Raw genomic sequence first — 12,771 nt, forward strand, 5'->3', positions numbered from 1 at the left:
GTTCCACAGACCCACCAGCACGGCACCTGCCACGCAACAGCTGCTCATGAAGGCTCAGTCAGTTCATGAGTTCTCCAGTCAGTCAGTCGCCTCCTCTCGGGCTGGCAAAACTCGATTTCCAGAAAGCGTGTTAACAAGCTCTCTCTTGCCACCCCTCTCCCAATTCCTCTTTGGAAGGACACTGAGTACTGTGGCCAATCCAAATTCAAGTAATTTCCTTTCACTTGCTCTTTTATTCCGAGTTATCCACAAGCGCAAAATGAGGGGAGGCAGGGACACCAGTGGGATGGAGGAAGCGGCCTCGTCCCTTTTTCATTCAAGTGCCCTCCCCCCCCCATTTTAGGTCCACGTTTGTGAATCTTCCTCCATGTGGGGACATTACCCTGGCATTCGCCCTTCCGAGCACCCTGGCCCGATCCAACAGCACCCTTGTTTCCTCAGCAGCCTGCACTAGAGGCCTGATGCGGAGAGGTCAGGGCAGTGCCACCTCTGAGGCTGAGGTCTGCTCTCGGACTCTGCGGGGTGGGCTCAGAGACTAGATGTGGTGAGCTCTCCGGGCCATGCCGTGCCAGCTCCCCCACCTGCCACCTGGGTCCCTGAAGTGCTGCATGGCAAGAATGTGAAAACACGAGATCCGTGAACATCTAAGACGTGTGAGTTTTTTCACTGGTTTCTATAAAAATAGCTTTATCACAACATCCAGCCAGCATCCCCAGGCAGTGAACCAGGTACCAACTTTCCATCTCTACCCACTCCCGTCTCCCCCCGTGGCGGCTGGCCAGCTCCACTTCCCTCGATCTCCAGTTCTACCTGTGGGAAGCACAGTAAGTCTAGCGACTGTCACTTTGTGCTTGTCTTTTTAGGTATTACCTTGCCTCCCTGTTTAAACTGTGAGCTCCATAACGACAAAGGTACACACTACATCTTATACATGTGTGAGTCCCCACAGCAGGAAAATCTCATTTTTGATGCGTCAGTTTTCACCCTGGACATCAGGTCTCATACTCTGCTTCATGTAGCACGTGAACAGTGACAGGGCTGTTGAAAAGAGTGAGCAGAGAGAGAGAAAGTTGGAGAAAGCTGGAAACAGCGGGGCTGAAGGCAGGTGTCACACAGTGGTATGCCAGTGCTACAATGCCTGTTTAATTGAAACCTTGTAATAAAAGTTTAAATACATAAAATGTTTCTTTTTATCAAAAGAACATCCCCATGTCCCCAGCCGGATGTGCACGGAGGAGGGGCGGTGGAAACTGGCTACCTAGAGGGGATGGAGACATGGGCAGGTCCAGCTCCGGTTGGCTTCGTCTTCCTCAAAAACGCTCTGAGAGTGAATTCAGAGTCTCAGGTCAGTGAGAACACCACCCGACACTGGCTTTCTTCAAGTAACTGGTCCACACAAGGCATTCTGTACCGTGGAGGATGTGCCTCTCGGCTCTCAGAAGACAAGGAAAAGCAGGGCTTCGTGTCTGGGCAGCACGAGGTCCTCGACGGTGCGTTCCATCGAGCGCACCTGCTCCGGGGAGGCGGTCAAGAAGGCCAGGGGCCCGATGCGCTGCTCCACACAGGAGTGGCAGAGGTACCCACCCTTGTTTTCCTTCCTGTTGCTCTGCATTGAGGGGTAAGAAAAAGAGGGAAGGGGAAAGGTCAAAGAACAGGGATTTCCCACCCACAAGTGCTGAACTGCTGTCAGCGCTGCCAGGGGACTCTGCATCATCATTCTGATGGGTTCAGACTGCGCGAACCTCGGAAGGAATAGCTCCCACAGCACAATCATCTAAGATAGACTCAACTCTATCAAATTCCCCTGGAGCAGAAACCAGAATTTACCAAGGCAGGAATGAAGGCCAAGAAACACTTAACCAGGCCCTCCAGGCAAACACTTCTCTGAGTGTCGATCATAACCAAATCTCCCAAACTAGGCTACACCCTCTGACTCCAATTATATCATCTTTGACACATGGCTTGTGCCTTATGAAAAGCCCCTGGTAAGGATTATACACATTTCTCTGTCATCTCCCTCACCCACAGACAAGCACGTAGCTCACATGCAATACAACACAGATGACTGCCTTAAATTCTACAGAAAGCCAAAGCTGCCGCCCAGACCACTTACATAAGTGATGGGGAGCTTCCTCATGGTGAGCACGGTGTCCACGGGGATGGCATTGTTGCACTGCCCCACACAGCAGCGAACCACTCCTGTTTTCAGAACGTTACTTGTCAGTTCTGCTTGCAGGAAGTACTCCTGAGAAGGGAAGGGTGAGAAAGAGAATAACAGCAACACCGCTGCCACATGCTTCTTGGAAACTCCCGTAGCTAAGGAGCTGGAAACACTCTTTAGATGTATATAAGTCCTAGAGAGAGAAAAGCACTGACTGCTCGGTTTTCCCCACGTTTCTCTACCTTTTCTCCCTGTCAGGCTGCATCCCAGAGAGAACCCGTGAGGTTATCTGTTCCTTAGGAATTTGTGGTTCTTTATGACCACTGCCAGTCCTGTTTTCTGCAGTTATATAAGCTCCGGGAGAGCAGAGATTTGTCTTGCTCACTGCCATGGCCTTAGAACAGTGGCTAGCACATAGCTGGCGCTCAGTAAGCATCTGCTGAATGGATGAAAAAAGCAACTCCTTCCACTCTATGGTGGGTCTTTTAACTTTATGCAAAGCAGCACAGGCCCAGGATCAGAGTGCCTAGGTTCACAGCCCCATCCATCCACTCACTACCTGTGCGACTCTGGGCAAGTCACTGAACTACTCTGTGCCTCAGTTTCCTTATCTGTAAAACTGACAAAATAATAGTAACTGCATCTCAAAGGATGTTGTTGAAGGGTTAACTAAATGTTAGCTATCATTTTATCACACTGAAGTTGCACATTTTGATGCAATCAGATTGACCTGTTTTATAATTTCCTATTTTTATGTCATGCTTATTAATTCCTTATCCTAAGGTGGTATTCTAACAGTTATAATTTTTTTTCTCACATTGAGGTCTTTAATCCAGTTGGAATTTATTATGAGGATATGAGGTTAAGAACTGAACTTTACCCCAACGCTACAGACTGACAATGCTAATTTTCCTCTCGGTCTGTAATACTGCCCTATTACATACAAGGCTCCCACTACCCATGTGACCTTCCGGGGACTCTAATCTTTTCCATTGAGCTCCATCTCTTCCTGCACCAAAACCAGATGGCTTTAATTACATCTCTTCAAACTCAGTCCAAATATCCATCCAAAATTCTCCATCCTCGTCCTTCCCTAACTTGACTATTATCCTGCCATAGAAATTTCAGAGTTAGTTTATCAAATTCCACACAGTAAAGATCCTGGTGGCTACTGAACGTCCTCTTCGGGGAGAACTTCCATTTCCCATTCATTAATAGGATCTTTAAGATGAGAAGGGATCCCATTTGGGCAAATGAGAGTCATTTCACAGCCTAACAATTTCTAAAAGCTAAAGAAAAAAACCCCAAAACTTTAAAATCTCAAACATAAGGGGAAAAAAATAAATCTTCTTATATAGACAGTTAGTTTGAAAACACAATCAATCATTGGTGCCCTTAGAGACACAATGCTGTGGAGAAGAGACAAGGTCCATCTGTCCCAAGGTGTGATTACATGACACGTAGCGTGGCACCCTCTCCGACTCCCCAGATCTTGCTGGTGGATCTAAAGCCGCCTAACGGCTTTCTCCTAGACTAAATTCCCTGAGATCACAGACCACGTTACTGGTTTCGTTACCTATACCTCCAGCACTAACTATAGTGCTTGGAATCTAACAGGGGCTCTAGACATCTAATATTCGTCACTGAATGAACACGTGCATCAAGTAGTCTAGCCCCCCTTTTAGTGATGTCTTAGGTGTCCAATACTTTCACAGGAGTGAAGACCAGTAACTGTAAGGAAACACCATCACCCAAGGGACTGCGAAGGGGCTTGCATCAAACTGCGTCAGGTGCTGGCAGAGGGCCACTACCAGCTGTCGCAAACACCATCACAAGGGGGAAAAGCACCGTGAACCCAAAGCTTCAGTGGAAGCCCTGGCCTTCAGGAATTCAAAGGCATGGGATGCCAGGCTGTTTCATTTCTAAACGCACTGGTTCCTTTGCTAATACAGCACTGTGCACGGAAGTCTCGCCAACGACTTCCCGAGGGCGACACTGTCCTAGTCTCTACTGCATGGATGAGAGAGCAAGACCTGAGAAGCGAGGTCACTTACATATAAGATCGCAGAGCTGGACTGCAGCAGACACGGGGCTCAAACCCGGCCTGCCTAAGTCCAGGGCGTGTGCTCGCAATCGCCAGGCAACAGTGAGTCTCTCTCCTCCTCCATAACCTCCACATACAGAGCTAAGAGGCGAGGAAGCACAGGACTCAAGAGCACTTCTGCCAGGTGCAGTGCTGCACGAGGACTGCTGAATGCGTGACTGCACGCATGCCGTGACCACACAGCCCTCCTCAGAGGCCAGTTCTCCCCTTGACACCCCTTCTGGAGTTCAAGGTCTCAAAGAAAGGTGACTGCCTTTGAGAATCCCCTATGTTTCCCCCGGTGGACCGTAACGCCGTCATTGCATCAGCGCATCACCGCCTTCTCCAACCACCTCCCCCGAGGTGCAGTCATGGCCGTGACGCCAGCTTTACAGATCAGGAGACAGGAGTGCAGAGTGAGAGGTAACTTGCCCAACGTCACAAAGTGCCCCAGCGGAAGAACTGGAATGTGAACCGAGGCAGTGTGATCCGGAGTCTTTGCAATCGGGCCGTGTCTGGCCTCAGACGGGACGGGGTGCTCCTTTCATCCACTCGACAAACACTCATGGAGCGCCAACCACCTGCCAGGCCCCGTTCCAAGGATGCGCCTGTGAGATCCGGATTACGAATCTAAGCTTCTGGGAGACTGAGAAGCTATCTGTGAGCAGCTAGCATAACTTTATGTCACTTAATAATTCAATAATGTAATGATCCCTTCACTTCCTCAAAACTTAAAGAAAGAAAGGAACAAAAAGGCTTCTGGTGATTAGCTGGAGTTTCTAAGGGGGCTGCCCGCCCTGCTCTTGGTTCCAGGGGAGACCAAATGCTCAGAGTAAACAGTGGCTCGCTTTGCTCTCAGAGTCTCCCGTCCATAACCTACTTTTGTACCCCCTAAATTATCACCCCCCCTCACCCCAGAGCCTTCAAGATCCCCTCTGGCTTCCTCTCTGAGCGGAGGGTGGACTCAGCCACTTCTCAAACAGGATGTCCTCAAACTGATTCATAAGGTGCGGAGAAGAAAGGAGAAGCACTCCTCCTCATGAAGGACTTCCAGGCTCATAAACATCCGTTCACACAAATGGGCCGTATTTCCGCGGCTTTCTCAGTGAGGCGCAAGTATTTCTCTAGATTCCATTTTCTTTTCTTTATGGGAAAAACTCAATTTCCCCATAAAATGTATGCAGTCACCAACTGATAAGCTTCCAATTAACTTTCAAAAGTCTATTTGACTCTCATACATAACTGGTGGGACTCCATACGGTTTACAGTCTCTGTGAAGAGATTTATCCTTTACCCAGAAATTTAGATTCTAGAAATGTATGCCCAACACGCACTGGCCAAAAGCGAAAATGGCTGGGCCCGGCCCCGTGGCTGAGTGGGGAAAAGTTCTACATCCTCTGCTTCGGTGGCCCAGGTTCACAAGTTCGGATCCCAGGCACAGATGTGCTTCACTCACCAACCGCACTGTGAAGGTGTCCCTCGTACAAAAAAATAGAGGAAGACCGGCACAGATGTTACTAAGGCTAATCTTCCTCAAGCAAAAAAAAAAAAAAAAAAAGAAAATGACTTGTGCACAAGATTAGGCATTGTAGCATTACTATTAAAAGCAAATGATTGGAGGGGCCGGCCTGGTGGCGCAGCGGTTAAGTGCGCACGTTCCACTTCGGCGGCCCGGGGTTCACTGGTTCAGATCCCGGGTGTGGACATGGCACTGACTGGCAAGCCATGCTGTGGCAGGCGTCCCACATATAAAGTAGAGGAAGATGGGCATGGATGTTAGCTCAGGGCCAGTCTTCCTCAGCAGAAAGAGGAGGATTGGCAGCAGATGTTAGCTCAGGGCTAATCTTCCTCAAAAAAAAAGCAAATGATTGGAAAGAACCCAATATCCATCAGTGAGGGACTGCATAAATCATGATACAGTGACACAGTGAATACTATCAGCTGTATAAAGGAATGAGAAAGAGCTTTATCAACTGATAAAGAATGCTGTCCATGCATATTTCTCAGTGACAAAGTGAGGTACAGAACATTATATATACAATGTCACCTTTTGTGAAAAAGGAGAATAGAAAAATACATACATATTTGCTGATATTTGCAAAAAGAAATACTGAAGGATAAATCAAAAACTAATTTTAAAAAAAAGCTATCAATGATGGAGGCAGAGAAAGTCTGAAGGGGACAGGGAAAGAATGAGACTTCTCTGAATACACTAGTTACAAAGTTTTGACTTTGAAAACAAATATTTTCTAATTCAAAACAGACAATCAAAAAGAAGCAATGCAATCCTTGTAAGGACTGTGAACAAACAAATATATCTGACTGTAATTAAATTGGTGATCAAAAGGACTTATTTCAAGTGCCATCAGAACATGGTACTCTTAACTACGTATTCTCACTGGAATGTGGCGAATGGAGCTGTTAGGAAATCTTAAATTCCATTCAGTCTTCTGTTAACACTAACATTGGTATTATTTTAAAACTTTTATATACAGTAGACTATTGTAAATAAGTAATTAATAAATACTGTTAGGAATCAAGATTTTCAGTGTTTGAGAGAAAAGATTCAAGTGTAAAAGAAGTAAAAATCCTTTGATGTTAAATCTTAATTCGACTGTAGAACTACGACTGACGAGTTACAAACGTAAACGGCTACAGGCCCTGACAATGCAGACGCAGCGCGGCCTCACAAAACCGGGAGAATGGGGACAGCGTGTGCAAAAAATGTCTTGTTTTCAGTGACAATGTTTGTGTCAATGAGAATGTTTTGTTTTCTATGAGAAAACCATACTACAGGTTCCAAAAAAACCCTTATGATCCTATTGTTGGTGGTAAAAAACGATGAAGAAAAGTAACCAAGTGCTCGTGGTAAAAGCTGGGAGGGCAGGTGCTCTCGGGAGGGAGGGGTGCTGACTGTGAGGGGCCGCCTGGAAGGCGTCTGGGAAGGCTGGCATAGCCAGTCTCCTGGCCTGGGTGAGGCTCACCTCATCCTAATTGCAAACGGTACATCTGTTTGATATACTTGTGTTCTGTTGAACAACAGAAAGTTTAAATAAAAAATTGGGATTGGAATTATCAGTATGAACTCTTGACTTTGTCTTTATTTTCAAAAATACAGATTTCATAATAAAAATAAGAGCAGAAATAAACGATATTGAAACAAAAAAGACAATAGAAAGGATCAATGAAACAAAGAGTTGGTTCTTCGAAAGAATTAACAAAATTGACAAACCTTTAGCCAGACTCACCAAGAAAAGAAGAGAGAAATCACAAATAAATAAAATTAGGAATGAGAGAGGAGAAATCACAACAGATACCAATGAAATACAAGAGATCATAAGAGAATACTATGAAAAACTATATGCCAACAAATTGAACAACCTGGAAGAAATGGACAAATTCCTAGACTCCTACAATCTCCCCAAACTGAATCAGGAAGAAATGGAGAATCTGAATAGGCCCATCACAAGTAAGGAAATAGAAACGGTAATCAAAAACCTCCCCAAAAATAAGAGTCCAGGACCAGACGGCTTCTCTGCAGAATTCTACCAAACATTCAGAGAAGACTTAATACCTATTCTTCTCAAACTGTTCCAGAAAATTGAGAAAGATGGAGTACTCCCTAACACATTCTATGAAGCCAACATCACTCTGATCCCCAAACCTGACAAGGACAACACAAAGAAGGAGAACTACAGGCCGATATCACTGATGAACGTAGATGCAAAAATCCTCAACAAAATTTGGGCAAACCGAATACAGCAATACATCAAAAAGATTATACACCATGATCAAGTGGGATTTATACCAGGGACACAGGGATGGTTCAACATCCTCAAGTCAATCAACGTGATACACTACATCAACAAAATGAAAAACAAAAACCACATGATCATCTCAATAGATGCAGAGAAAGCATTCGACAAGATCCAACACCCATTTATGATAAAAACCCTCAATAAAATGGGTATAGAAGGAAAGTACCTCAACATAATAAAGGCCATATATGACAGACCCACAGCCAACATCATACTCAATGGACAAAAACTGAAAGCCATCCCTCTGAGGACAGAACAAGACAAGGGTGCCCACTTTCACCACTCCTATTCAACATAGTACTGGAGGTGCTGGCCAGAGCAATTCGGCAGGAAAAAGAAATAAAAGGAATCCAAATAGGTAACGAAGAAGTAAAACTCTCGCTGTTTGCAGACAACATGATCTTATATATAGAAAACCCCAAAGAATCCATAGAAAAACTATTAGAAATAATCAACAACTACAGCAAAGTAGCAGGGTATAAAATTAACGTGCATAAATCAGTAGCATTTCTATACACTAACAATGAACTAACAGAAAAAGAACTCAAGAACTCAATCCCATTCACAATTGCAATGAAAAGAATAAAATACAAACCAACTATAAAAAGGCATTTTTGAGACAAGTGTAAAAGTATGATTATGGATTGGGTAGTAGAGGCCACATGGAATTTTTATAAATCTTCTAAGATATGATAATGGCACTGTGGTTATGGAAAAAAGGGCCATATTTTTTAGAGATGTGTACTCCAAATATATATAGGGGTGATTTGTATACGGTAATTCAATATATTATTTTCTCAACTTTTAAATGTCTCAAAATTTCCCTAAATTAAAAAAAATATCCTATTTGACCCATGTTGAGAAATGGTATTACTGCTCTACAATACCTCCACTAAAAGTTACCAGCATGACAATGTGGTTTTGTTATAGATCTAACCACTGGCCTAACACTATTTCTATGAGAAAACCATATTACAGGCTAAAAAAATATTTATGATCAAAATTTACACAAAACTCATGTAAAAGGTAGAGATTATTTGTACACAAAAATTATTACTCTGCTTGACTCCCTGGGGTACTGGTTTAGAGATTAAGAAAAGCCACACTTATCTGTAAACAGAGGTCCGCAAACTATAACCTGGGGCCAAATCCAGACCCAGCACCTGCTGCAAATAAAGTTTATCGGGACACAGCCGACCTCACTCGTTAACGAGCTGCCTGTGGCTGCTCTCATGCTCCAACGGCAGAGCTGAGTAGATGTGACAGAGATCATATGGCCTGCAAAGCGTAAAGTATTCACCGCCTGGCCTGCACAGAAACGGTGTACACAGCTCTGCTCTAAGTCATCTCTGGAACCTCCACTGGGTGACCCGGGTACCACTAAGGATGCAATCAAAGAAAGGGTTTCTGTTCCGAGTTCTGACCCATAAGCTGTCACACTAGGCGAGGTGTCACTCGTGGGGAGGACCAGGCGAAACAAAGCTGCTTGGGGAACATGCAGTGGATTTCAAGTTCCAGAAACTTTCTTATAGCCAAATAAGCCTGTCTCAGAAAGGTGTAGAAGAAAAATGCCAAGGAGGCTCGAAAGAGAAAAGTGTGATAAAAATGCAAGGCAATCGGTCTTATGCAAGAAGCTTTTGCTGTTGTGATGGGTCAGACAGTATTTATCTGCAAAGTTTCTCTGTTTGAAACTCTATTATCTTCCTCAAAAATGTGAAGAGAGGGGCCACCGGGTGGCGTAGTGGTTAAGTTCACATACTCCGCTTCCCCGGCCGGGGGTTTACTGGTTCAAATCCTGGGCATGGACCTATATACGGCTCATCAAGGCATGCTGTGGCAGTGTCCCACAAACAAAATAGAGGAAGACTGGCACAGATGTTAGCTCAGGGTCAATCTTCCTCACCAAAAAAAGAGAAAAAAAATGTCAAAAGAAATCCTATTTGTCTACTCGTTTATTGTCTACCTCTCCACCTACAGTGCACATTCTCTGAGGGCAGGAATTTCTCTTGCCCACTATTATACCTCTAGTGCTAGAAGCAAGTCTGGTACATGTTAGGCACGCAATGTTCACTTATGAGAATCAGGGCTCTGTTTTACCACCACTAACACCTCTGAGCCTGAACACCATTTACTAAAGAACAGTTACTGCCCCACACCTCCAGCCACCCTGAGGTTCAAAGCCCCGGGCAGTAATGCTGAGGTTCCACCGCTGCGAACAGTCTCACTTCCTCGGGAGAACACGCAATATGGCACTTCCACTCATCCATCCTGCTATATAAAATCTGACACGTTTTGGAGTTAGCTAAGAAGAAAGTGTATTTATAATAACTGTTAAACTTAAGTTCTAGGTTCCAAGTTCAGGGAAAGATGAACTGGGTAGTAACTTTTAGTTACAGAGGCACTCGGCCTCGATATTCGTGCTCCCCGGCAAGGACGAGCATTCTCGGAGAAGCCCACTGGTGGCAGCTGCAGACCCAGTTCAAAGGGACTAGGGAGGGGGAGGCAGGAGGTGCAGATGCAGAAAACATTCTCGTTGTTTGTTCCCTAAGAGTGTCAATCACTAACTGAGCAAGGGAGAAATTAAAAAATACATAAGCATAGTTGATATTTTAAAAAGAACTTTCAAAATTGAATTAGGAAAGAATTTACCATGTTTCTGGTTCTTTGATTAGAACGCTTCCTGAACTAGCGATGGGCCTCTGTGCACTCACGAAAGAAGTCCTTCTCTTCCAACCCAGGATCCTGAACCAAAGGCGCTCGAAGGCCATGGGTTGATCCCTTATTCAAAGCCAATAAAACCCAAACGTTAAGTTAACTGGGCTACGGGCTCCTCTTACCCCAGCCAAAGTCAAAATGTTCTCCAATGATTTGGTCATGATGAGACGCTTCTTGGCACGAGTTACTGCAACATACAGCAAATTCCACTCATCCTCAGAAAACGACTCTAAACAAAGGGAAAAAAACCAGAGCAACTCAAAGGCCTGCTTGCCAAAATGTATGTTCTCATCTAAATGCTGACTACTTCTCACCCCCCTTCCTTCCCCAAGAAAACCACTCAAGATGTGCTGGCTGTATATTCAAAATTTTCCTACAAACGCCAACTCCAAAATGAACAAAAACCTCACAGACTAGTGGCACAAAAACACTGTGCTTCAGTTTGTGCTGCGACTGGTAAATCCTGGGAACCTGTTCACTGGTTATCCCACACCTGTGACGTGCCCGGTGCATATTCCTGTTCATTCTCCCTGTTCTCCTCTCAACAACCCTGTGGGACTGATGGGGAAACTGAGGCTTCCCGAGGTGAAGTCACCTGGACAAATGGGCCACGGCCGGTCAAGAGCGCAGGAGCCAAACCCAAGTGTCCCCATGCCCAAAGCCCACGTCCTCCCCTTTTCCTGACGCTGTCTCTCTCTCGCACTCAGTCCAGTCTGGAAATGTCTTATGATGTCACAGGACAACCAGAGAAGAAAAACCATCGCAGCCTTTACTGTCTGCTTTACACCTCTCTTCTCGCATTCATGACACCCAGAATGACGTTAAGAACTCGATAAAGAGCCGGTGATGCTGACTATACTAAAAGCCATTAAATTGTTCACTTCAAATGGGGAGATTTGATGGTATGTGAATTCTCTCTCAGTAAAGCTGTTATCCCTCCCCCTAAAATATATATATGGAAACATGTAATGACCAGGAGGAAAAAAAGGCAGTAGTATATTAAATAAACTTCTCTTTCCCAATCTAAAGCAGTGGGTACCTCTCTACGGCCACCTCCTTTCCCCACTCCACTCCAATTTATGTTCAATCCCGTATCTTTCTCTCATTTTATGAATATATTCATCAGCGATAAGGAATTTTTAGTATTTCTTTTTTGGCCCACCAATGTATGCTATGCCCCAAATTTTGAATCCACGGTTAAGAGAGAGCTTTTGTTTGTTTGTTTGTGGGAAAACTTCACATGGTTTTATTCTAAGATTTAAAACCAAAACAACAGCACTGATGCTTAGAGTTCAACAACTAGCCTTGAGTATGAATTTATACAAAAGCAGACAAAGGATGAAGCGTGCTTGCTATTTCACCTTTTAGGATTTTCTGGCCTCTTTAATAAAAAGAAGAGTTAATTAAAGAAAAGACATCTAGGTGAGCAGGTAAGCTGTACACTTTGAAGCTTTTATGAGGCTGGGGCACCCAACGTCTGAGGGTGAACAACCCAAAGGTGAAGAGCTGACGCAGGTTAAAAAGGGCCACGATCACCACAACTGCCCAGGAGGCAGCCCGGAGAGACGTAGACCCTGCAAGTTCAGTTTTTCTAAAAATAAAGTATAAGAATAAAATATTTAGGACTAGGAGTTTCGGGCTTTTTTCCAGAAGGATCCTTCCAAGAGGCCACACCATCCAACAGAAAGCAGGGCAGTCCAAAGGAAACATCCCAGGCAGCTCTTCGAGAGGCTCCTCGGGGCAAGCAGTCTCCTTACCGACTCTGAAGTGGGGCAGCTGTGCAAGGTTGTGCCTGGCACAAGGCACTTTCACAAAATCATCCAAAACATGCACGGTATCGAACTCCAAGCCTTTGGCTTTGTGCACGGTGCCCAAAATGTACTCTGGAATAAAAACACAGCCTACAGTTAGAGGGGCTCGACAGGCAAGGAAACAAGAGAGGGGGAAAAAGGCTATTCTTCCTAATAGACTCTTGAAACTCAACTATGTGTTCT

The 12,771-nt window shown here is 44.8% G+C and overlaps 1 protein-coding gene across 2 annotated transcripts in view; it reads right to left on the reverse strand.

The window, feature by feature from the left end:
* Positions 1-1,121: 1,121 nt before the first annotated feature.
* Positions 1,122-12,771, reverse strand: part of FBH1 (F-box DNA helicase 1) — a 44,842-nt gene continuing 33,192 nt past the window's right edge. For both annotated transcript variants that reach the window (XM_070601892.1, XM_070601893.1), the window contains 4 exons: positions 12,535-12,660; positions 10,900-11,006; positions 2,114-2,245; positions 1,122-1,606 (listed from right to left, as the gene is read on the reverse strand). In XM_070601892.1, the coding sequence (XP_070457993.1) occupies positions 1,436-1,606; positions 2,114-2,245; positions 10,900-11,006; positions 12,535-12,660 (536 nt within the window). In that variant the 3' untranslated portion in view covers positions 1,122-1,435. The remainder of the gene's footprint in view (positions 1,607-2,113; positions 2,246-10,899; positions 11,007-12,534; positions 12,661-12,771) is intronic.

The sequence above is a fragment of the Equus przewalskii genome, chromosome 30, assembly GCF_037783145.1.
Source record: "Equus przewalskii isolate Varuska chromosome 30, EquPr2, whole genome shotgun sequence".
Taxonomy (NCBI): domain Eukaryota; kingdom Metazoa; phylum Chordata; class Mammalia; order Perissodactyla; family Equidae; genus Equus; species Equus przewalskii.